The sequence below is a fragment of the Myripristis murdjan genome, chromosome 19 (genome assembly GCF_902150065.1).
Source record: "Myripristis murdjan chromosome 19, fMyrMur1.1, whole genome shotgun sequence".
NCBI classification, from domain to species: domain Eukaryota; kingdom Metazoa; phylum Chordata; class Actinopteri; order Holocentriformes; family Holocentridae; genus Myripristis; species Myripristis murdjan.
Genome location: NC_043998.1, coordinates 11,769,400 through 11,779,255, shown reverse-complemented (window position 1 = coordinate 11,779,255; position 9,856 = coordinate 11,769,400). Strand labels below are relative to the sequence as shown.

The 9,856-nt window shown below is 43.4% G+C and overlaps 1 protein-coding gene across 1 annotated transcript; it reads left to right on the top strand.

The window, feature by feature from the left end:
- Positions 1-3,958: 3,958 nt before the first annotated feature.
- stub1 (STIP1 homology and U-Box containing protein 1) lies at positions 3,959-9,751 on the top strand. The gene is made up of 8 exons (XM_030077669.1): positions 3,959-4,089; positions 4,875-5,103; positions 5,330-5,528; positions 5,799-5,964; positions 6,150-6,225; positions 7,040-7,096; positions 8,208-8,324; positions 8,468-9,751. Exons 2-8 carry the CDS (start codon positions 4,990-4,992, stop codon positions 8,591-8,593), a joined length of 855 nt encoding a protein of 284 aa, XP_029933529.1. The 5' UTR covers positions 3,959-4,089; positions 4,875-4,989; the 3' UTR covers positions 8,594-9,751.
- Positions 9,752-9,856: the final 105 nt, after the last annotated feature.

Sequence of the window (9,856 nt, the reverse complement as noted above, 5' to 3'; positions counted from 1 at the left end):
TATGTGTTTTAGGGCCTATACGTTGTATATTTTGCTAAAATGAATAACTACTAGGCCTGAAATCACACACACACTAGGATTTCCTTTTTAAAAATTAAACTCTTCTGTTTAATTCACAATATTGTGCTTTATGCAGAAATGTCAAACCTTTACAGTTAAACAACATGCGTGATAATTGTTCAGAGATCAAGCGAGTTATTGCCACTTGCATTATTAAGGGAGGTGTGTATTTCTAAGAGCCAGACGTTTCTCTCCAGCTGTTTGTCGACTGTTCTACTTTGTCAGGCGGATGACAGCAAATAGAAACATCAGCAATCAGGCATATGGCTCTATTAGAAGTAGAATATTTAGCCTGTTATTTGCTAAAAGGCTTTGGATGGGCACACACACACACACACACACACACACTAGGTCTCTGATCTGCTGGCTCAGCTGACTCTGTGGATGGGATACATTTTTATAAATATGAGGGTAGCACACATCCCGTGATCGATGGTATGATGGTTGAAGTCACTGCTGGTTGTTGTTTTTAAATGCTGAGCGATGAGCATCGTGCTGCAGAGAAAAAAGGATCTGTGGCATTTTGGAGTGAGTTTCATCCTGATGCCTCTCTGTCTCTCAGAGTCAGGAGGCTGAAGGCCGGCACAGTGACACAATAAAAGACCTTCCAAACTTTTTTGTGAACAGCATTCAGAGAAACAGGAGGCAAGACTTTATCAAATTAGCAGTCCAAGGTCAATTCATCACATGGACCAGAACTTTTAAGAGGAACAGATTACAGAGTACAACTGCAGCTAACAATCAGTTTCATTGTTGATTAATCTATTGATTTTTGTCTTCAATGGTAAATAGACTGCATCTCTATAGCATGTATCCAGTCTGCCGACCACTCAAAGTGCTTTATAGCGTTTGCCTCGCATTCACACACTGATGGCAGTGGCACCATGCAAGGTGCCAAGCTGCACGGTTAGGGGCTTCAGTGTCTTGCTAAAGGGCACTTCAACATGGCTGCTTTACCTCTTGAGCCAGCAGAGCCCAAAGTGATACTGATATGAAACGGAGAAAAGCCAACAAAATTATAGCACTTCTGAAACCATAATCAGATTTTTTTTTTTTTTGCTATTTTTTTTTTTTTACTTGATAAATAACTAAAACACCTAACCAATTATGAAAATTAGAACTGGTTAATTTTCTGTTGATCGATTAATCGATTGACTGATTCAGCACAATTGCGGTGGTGAGTAACAAAACAAACAAAATAACTTGTCGGAGGAATTCTTGCTAACAGCGAGTGCAGCAGGTGATTAATACTGACAGCCCAACAATGATCTCATGTCTGACTCTTCAGTAATCATGTTGTCAGAGGAGACCAGCTGAATTCCTCTCACTTCATTAAAATGGCCCGAGTCTGTTTGATCAGTTGAAACATAAATTTCAAATAATGATTTCATGCTGCTCCAGACAGAGGGGCTATTCTTTTTTGTTTTATTCTTTTTGTACGTGGTGCATTCACAGGCCCACTTTAACACACTGTGATAAGTCCATGAGCCTTTCCCCTTCTCAAAATGAGCAAACCCGCCAAACAAGGGGCAGCCATTGTGTCGAAATACTTTTTTTGTTTTACCCATTTGAACCTGAGGCTTTCCTTAACGTTAAGGAGAGTGTGTTCACCCTTTTTCTCTTTTCAGGGGCCTTGGCGCTGAATAGCGGAGGCCACTGCCAAATGGGAAAACGACTACACAGGCATAAAGAAAGAGCAGAATCAATCAGGAAGTGGCAGCTTTTCAGCTGTGCCAGAGGAGCCTGGGCAACTTCCTGGTCTTGTTGCCAAGGTGACTGAAAGCTCAGCCAGCTGGTGGCGTGGGCAGCGGTCGCGTTTGATAGGGTGATGGCAGAGGATGTCGGCTGGGATATCAGCAAAGAGAGGCGGTGTGAGTGTGGCATGTCTCCCTGACTGAGCTTAAAGTAATTCAAACATCGTTCATATTAACCATCAGGATTTGGACAGTATAGTTCTATTCTGTTTATAATCCTCTCCAAACAATCACTTAATCCCTCCAGCTACTCCCAGCAGCTGCTACATGTGGCCTGTTTACACATTATTAGAACTGTATGCCATTTATCATTCTGTGTAGACAGAAAATGCATTTTCAAATACAAGGAAGTCAGATTCTCATCACTTAAAAATGTTTTTCTCAGGGATTCCTCAAGAATTCCTTTGAAAAAAACAAAAACACAAAAACAAAAGAGCTACATAATGCTCTGAGGAAATTACAGGATGGTAGAAGATCTGACAATCCCTGCTCTCAGTGCATACTTTACCCACATTGTAATGGAAAGATATAATGCAAATGTAATCTCTGTTCAGATGTCTCCCCTGGGTTTAATGTAATCAAACTAATTAAAAAGTTAAGTTTCCATATGCAAGTACAGGATCTTTTTTTTCCTCCAGTGAATAGGTTGGTTTAATATTAGTTGTTGTATATGTTAAAGGTTAAAAATATATAGGCCTACAAATAAGGATGGTATGCTGGTTACAGGGGGAAGGGGGAGTGCAGGCGGAGGTAGGGGGGCGGGGGTTGGCCGGGGATGAGGGGACCAGGCTGGCGGAGCTCGGCAAACACAGCTGGGGACATAGCCCTGGTGGGTCTGCGGCTCAACGGCCTCCCTCACACATTTATCAGTGTGTTTGCTCAGGGGATGTGCCCTAATCTTCACACGCTGATCCCTGCGCAGACCCTAACACACTCTTCACACAGGGCCGGCAGCCGGGGATGAAAGTGACCCCGTCTACAGTCACAGCCTTGCTAATTCCTCTGTGGGTAAACTTGGGTGTTCTTCCTATTAGAAATGCCTGGATTAGACAATCAGGGGGCATCTATGGCTCTGTCTGTGTGGGGCATCGCCGCGCAAATATCTCTGTGGGTGGGTTGGCCCTGATCACTCACCAAGTTTTTGTTCATCATGTGACCTTTTTATTGAACATGGCACGTCTGCTTGAACAGATCAGTGTCAGAGTTTACAGGCTAAAACTGGATGCCCAGTCATTGTCATTTACAACAGCAATCATTTGCTTCAGTTTGCCATGAATGTCCTTTGTTCTCCTCTCTGATCACTTGTTATAACCTGTGTGGCATTCCTGTAGTGCCTCTGAGCAAACAGCAGTCCTCACTAGGATGGATACTTTAATTTACCAAACTGAGTTCTGGTAAGGCCACACTGGAGACAGTCAGCTAAATGTACAGCACTCCTGTGGAGACCTGGGAGGTTTTATTTGTTGTCCTCTTGTGTAGGCAATTAGTGCAGCAATATCAAACTAACTGAGCAATGATGTGTGAAATTAAAGTCCAATGGCTGACTCACATCCAGGTGCGGTAAGCTGTTTAGTTATAATGGATTTAATTACTGTATAGTGAATTGTTACGCCACTGAAATGACAACCACTTTAGTTGCATTGCACCTCATTTAATTGCATTTTATCTATCTGTTATTGTAATAATTTGCTTTAATGACTACTATTTGTCAGTGTTTCTCATCGTCAATGCACTGGCGATGCATGTAAACAGTTTAATACTTAATACAAACCAAAATAACTTTATTTCCTGCAGCCAAATCACTTCAAATGGTTCTGCGGCTTAATGTAAATGTGTACTCAGGGTCCGGAGCATGTATGCATGAATGAATGAATGAATGAATGAATGAATAAATAAATAAATAAACACACACACACACACACACACACACACACACACACACACACACACACACACACACACACACACACACACACACACACACACACACACACACACAAACCCCTGATCTGTCTGACAACTCGCACTGTTTGTCTAACATTTTGTGGTGGTATGGCGCCATCTATCGACAGTTCTTCAGCATTTTTTCACATCCTGCCCTGCTGTTACTAGGAGACTGCTGCACTCGTCGGCTTCCGTTGTTCCCCAGCGCTTGACGTCAGTATAACAACAACCTGTAATGACAGCTCGTGATGGGAAAGGCAATTCGATTAAGACTTGAAAACGACTTATCCAAGCATCATTTACCCCTGAATGTGTAACTTCTCGCAAAAAGGTGAGGCTCGAACGCCGCGAGTCTTAGAAAGCAACCGCTAACTTGCATGGAAACCCTAAAATCGGAGCTTGTACGCTGCCTGGCAGAAGCTAGTGTCAGCTAGCACCACTGGTTAATGGTTAGCTAGCGGCGATTAGCATAACTGCTGGGGTGACTTTTCCAGGCCCAGTGACAAGAACGAAAATAATAAAGCTATTCGTAACCATCTCGCCATCTGCTGGCTACATGGTCAGCTGTTGTAGTTGTGCCTTGAGTGAGCAGGACAGATTGTGGCAGCCCACCAACCCGAAGCTGAGCATGCTAACTGTTTGATCCGAGCACCGATCGCTCGTCTCTGGTTGAAGTCGGCGAAATCGTCATTTTGTCTCTAGGTGTACTTGACAACAACTGGCGTGCGCTGCAGTTGGAAAGCCAAACACCACTCTTCATTGTTCTACATCTTTATCATCACCAGGTTCCTGTTTTATACAAAAGCAGTGCCTGTGCATGGACTAGCTCTGTATGCTAGTGCCGGGACTGTGTCCATATAGCGTTTTTTTATGGCTAGCTAGCTGCGCCGCCCGGTTAGCCACCGTAGATGGTTGCGATATGAATGGTTAACTCGCCGGACCTAGCCACCTCTTTTTATATCCCAGCAGTGATGCACAGTCAGCGGACTAAATGAATCCCCTCTCAGCTGCATCAGGGTCTGCACCCAACGCTAATTCGCTGTAGGCACGCATTGCAGGCGCATTGCAGTGAATGCACGCCGACGCTGATTTACATGCTTTCTCCCTCTGGTGTAGTGTGTGAGGAACAGAAGTGACAGGGCGTTCTTCACCTGTCAGTTATCCAGCCGAAGAGACGGGGAACAGGATAGGGAAGCAGGGCGAAGCGGGCCCCGCGGAGCCGGTGGAGAAGATGGCCGGCAGCCCGGAGAAGAGTTCCACAGCTCAGGAGCTGAAGGAGCAGGGGAACCGGCTGTTTCTCTGCCGCAAGTACCAGGAGGCTGCTACCTGCTATAGCAAGGCTATTGTGAGTAGCATCCCCTTCCTCTCCTGTACAGTCAGTGTCGTGAATCCTGGCATCCTCTTTAATTAAACAGCACAAAATGAGATGAATCATCATAAAATTGCAAAAAATGATTGCACGTTTTACAGTGTGCTGCATTCTGGCCGCTGACCTGTGTTTGCACTTGTTAATGTAAATGCCAGCCTCATATACAGTGCCATATAGCTGTTTGGCATGTCCTCCCTTGCAGAACCGTAATCCATCAGTGGCAGTGTACTACACCAACCGGGCCCTATGCCACGTGAAGCTGCAGCAGCATGACAAGGCTCTGGCTGACTGTAAACATGCTCTGGAGCTGGACAGCCAGTCAGTCAAGGCCCATTTCTTCCTGGGCCAGTGTCACCTGGAGCTGGAGAACTACGACGAGGCCATCGGCAACCTGCAGAAAGGTCAGAACAAACCTTCCAAGGTAGTCAAGTGTTTTGGTGGCAGGATAGAGGAGAAATTTGATCAATAATTGAGGAGTGTCATTGGTTAATTGGGGTTAGTGGCATTCTCTTAATGCCTTTCACTGCCTAGTATGGGTTGTTGTGGAATAACAAAGGTAACTCACTGTATCCTGTATGGACAATGAGAGGACAGCGCAATAGAAAACCATGTGACATGAAAAGCTTTTAATGATGAATCAGCAGTAGTGTAATGATGATTTTCTTGTGCAGCATACAACTTGGCGAAAGAACAAAGGCTTAACTTTGGAGACGACATCCCCAGTGCCCTGCGCATCGCCAAGAAAAAGCGCTGGAATAGTATCGAGGAGAAGCGCATCAACCAGGAGAACGAGTTACACGCCTATCTCACCAAACTCATACTGGCCGAGAAGGAAAGGTGAGACTGGGAAGCGAGTCAGTTGGCTTGTCGTCAGGCTAGTCCAGCATGCTTATTTTAGTCTGGTAATGATCTCTGGGTGATGAGTCTGCAAATCACTTAAATGATTCTGGCATGTAGGTTTTTATTACTAAGGTCTGGATGGTGAATGAGGTGTAAAGAATAATATTTTTCTGCTTGTACAGAGAACTGGAAGATTGCAGAGAAAAACAGGACGACAATCAGAACGGAAGTGATATTGTCAAGATCAAATCAAAACATGTATGTTTTTCCATGCTCGGGACAAGGGGTGGGTGATATTATGGCCTCCAAATCAGATCTTGGTATTTCAAGTTTTTTGTATAGCGATATTCCTGATGATACCAAAGCTTAGTGTGATTTTTTTTTTTTTTTAAATGTATTAAATTCAGAGCATAAACTGGCATTTTCAGCCAGTAGTTTTTTATTCAGTTAAAATAAGACAATATTTGGCATAGCGCTACACTGTCATTTATGATATTTCGCTCCATCATTTACATTTTTATGGTATGGAACACTGTTAGGAGTGCTGTTTTTTGTATGCGTAATTAACTTATCTGCTGGTTTGGTCAGAGTTTTGGCTCGTGAGATGTCCCTCACACTCACACCGGTGCCTCTGCCTTAACTGATGAAACAGAAAACTGTCGCTGCGCTCTTTTGAGACAGCTGACTCTGTGCATAGTATGAAAAAAGACAGTTGTTTGTGTTTTTGACAGTAGGGAGTGACCGTATGATTCATCTTTCTCCGTAACGTATGCTGGCTCAGTCACGCCTGTTCTGGAAATGAACACGCAGTCATTTCAGATTACATTTTAATGTTGCGATTTCACAGTGCACATTCATAGAAGTATCATATTATCCACAGTCGGGATGTAGCACATGCTCATAGTATTGCGATATTACAGAATCACATTTGTGTTTGAAATGGCCCCGATATTATCGTGCACAAAATATCACCCACCCCTTGTTTGGGACTTGCTCACATCATTAATTTACACACTTATGGCATCTTGACTGAATATTTGTGGTAAGTAACAATCTCTTATTCCCTATATAGGACAAGTTCCTCATGGACATGGATGAGCTATTCTCTCAAGTGGATGAGAAAAGAAAAGTGAGCACGGAACCCAACTTGTTCAGCATTTAACACATAATGTATTGTTTTATTCATCTGTTCATTTTCCATACCCGCTTATTTTTATTCAGGGTTATGGGGGTGTGCTCACATTCACACCTTTGTCCAGTTTAGAGTCCTCAGATCACCCGAGTTGCATGTGTCTGCACTGTGGGAGGAAACTGCAATCACACCACACTGTATCGCTTTAAGAAGTTGCATCCCTGTTAACAGCACAAACCAACTTTACACAAGCTTCTTTGTTGGTTGTCATAGCAACAGCAGAAAGTCAGCCTCTTAGAGTTAATCTCAACAGTTTGTGTTTTTAGCGTGTGGCCATTCTCTCTGCATTTTGTCGTGCATCTAACCCACCCACTTCCATTAACACTTGTGATTGTGTCAACTGATACAGTACACTGATATCGTCCAGCATCCATATCCTATTTCCAGCCCCGGCCGTTTCTACGGTAACCACCACGTCTCTTTTGCTTGCCAGTGCTTGCTGTGACGAATTACTTAGGCTAATGATAGCTGTTGACTCAGGTGAGGTGAGCTAGTTGTCATGTAACCAGAAGTTGAGATGATACTCAGACTGGCGGCAGGTAGTTTGAGTTGCCTGTGTGTGAGATGGACTCGAGGCCGGGGCGTTCAAGGTGACTTGGTGAGGAGTTCGGTGCTGTTTCAGAGTTCACCACAAACTGAGTCGCTCATTGGCACTGAAGTATTCTTTGAATTAGGGACGCACAGATACAATACTGGTCGAGGTATCAGTGCTGGTACTGTGCTAAAATGACAAGACGACAAATATCCCGTACAAAAAGACCAAATGTGTTAGAAATAAAAGCCTTGGTTTTCTCCATTTTGGCACAGAAGCCTATCTGATGGGGAAAAGAAGAATAATTGCTGTTTTGTTACTTGAGCCCAAACAAACGCCCACAGTGTTCAGTAAATGTAATGGATCAGATCAGTCGATACATAGAACAGAAGATTCATATTCAGTGTTGGTATTGGCATTGAAAAACTTCTGTCAGTGCATCCCTGCTTTGGATAAATGATTGTGTTAAGCGACATGTGTAGACACAAAGTCGTGCTGTCTGTGTTTTCCCTCCAGAAGCGGGAGATCCCAGACTACCTGTGTGGTAAGATCAGCTTTGAGCTGATGAGGGAGCCCTGCATCACCCCCAGTGGAATCACCTATGATCGCAAGGACATCGAGGAGCACCTACAGGTACAGAGCCATCGTTTGTATGTAGACTGTGTCAGGGTTTTGATTTTCTGATTACCACTAATATATGCTGCATCTTTTTTGGCCATCACAAATCCTCACTTATTTGTATCCTAAATGCTAATACTGGCCTCCTCTCTGTGCAGCGAGTGGGTCACTTTGACCCGGTCACCAGGAGTCCACTGACCCAGGACCAGCTGATCCCGAACCTGGCCATGAAAGAAGTGATCGATGCCTTTATCCAGGAGAACGGCTGGGTGGAGGACTACTGAAGGGACCCCCCTCCCTCCCTCTGTTTTACCCCAGTGTTCAACACAAGGCCTGGACAATTCAAGACTGGAGAGAACAGATCGCCCCTCCCCTGTTGTTTTTTTTATTTTAGTCAAGCGGGGAAAAACCAACACTATGGACTACAAAACAGGAGCCATCTCGGTCTGCCTCTCTTGCAGATCCTCCCCGTGTTTTGTCTTCGCTGTAAATCCTCCCCCTTCAAATTTAGGAGCCTTGGTGTCTCCTGCTCCCTTTAAATCTCTTACTCTACTGTCCATATTTCCTCCCTTACTCCCCCTTCCTCTCTCTTCACGCTGTTTCTCCTCCCCCGAGCCTGACTCCTTTATTCAGTACAAGGGGCCATGTTTCTCAGGTCTCTCTCTCTCTCTACTCTCTCTCTATAGTGCCACAGTTTTTTGAAAACATCAGCTCTGCACACAAGTGTTTCACATACTACCAGTGTGTTTTAAAAAAAAAAAAAAGAAGAAAAAAAAAAAAGAAATCTCTCCTTACGGTGGCAGAAGTTATAAACACATTGGCCTTTCGTCTGGCTTCTACTCCAGTATTTATTAGTTATTATTTTTCATTAAATAAGTAGCTGATCACTCAAAATGGTTTGCCCATGTTTTAGTTTTTAGTGCTGGTTGTACCTTTTGCTGAAATGCCAAAAACTTTGTTCTCAACAAGGGTGACTACTTTGTATGCAAGGTGAAGACTGAAAAAAAAAAAAAAAGAAAAAAAAAGAAAAGAGTCTCTTAAGGTAAGATTTGACGTGGCGTGTCAACAGTGCTTTTTTGCATATCAGTCACCCCATTACAGACAATTGAAATAAGTTGAATGTAATCATAATATACTTTTTAGGTTTAGATTGGACCTAAGTCGAAATGTTTTACTTATCAGTACACTATAATGATGCTTTCTTAAAAAGGGGAGTTGAACTGTATACAAATAATATATGGAAAGAACAGCTACATTGAAAAAAAAATATGGATATTAACTGAAAAATGTCAAAAATGTTTGCATTTTGGTAGTCTGAGATCAACTCACCTGTCCTTTGGTTTGACATTGATGAAAACTGCTTGGAAGAATGATATGCGCTGTCTGTGTTTTCATAGAAAAAAAAAAAAAACAACCTGTGCTCGGACTTTGGGCCTCGTTCACTAACATGTGCGTAGACATGTTCTTACTTTGTGCACAGACAAAGTGCACACGCAAAATACTGCCGGGTTCATGACATATGCGGACTGGTCGGTTTTGTTGTTAGC

Coding starts and splice junctions, on each gene's coding strand:
- stub1 (XM_030077669.1), top strand. CDS start 4,990: ATGGCCGGCAGCCCGGAGAAGAGTTCCACAGCTCAGGAGCTGAAGGAG. Junction 5,965..6,149: donor ATACTGGCCGAGAAGGAAAG/GTGAGACTGGGA, acceptor CTGCTTGTACAG/AGAACTGGAAGATTGCAGAG. Junction 6,226..7,039: donor TCAAGATCAAATCAAAACAT/GTATGTTTTTCC, acceptor TTCCCTATATAG/GACAAGTTCCTCATGGACAT.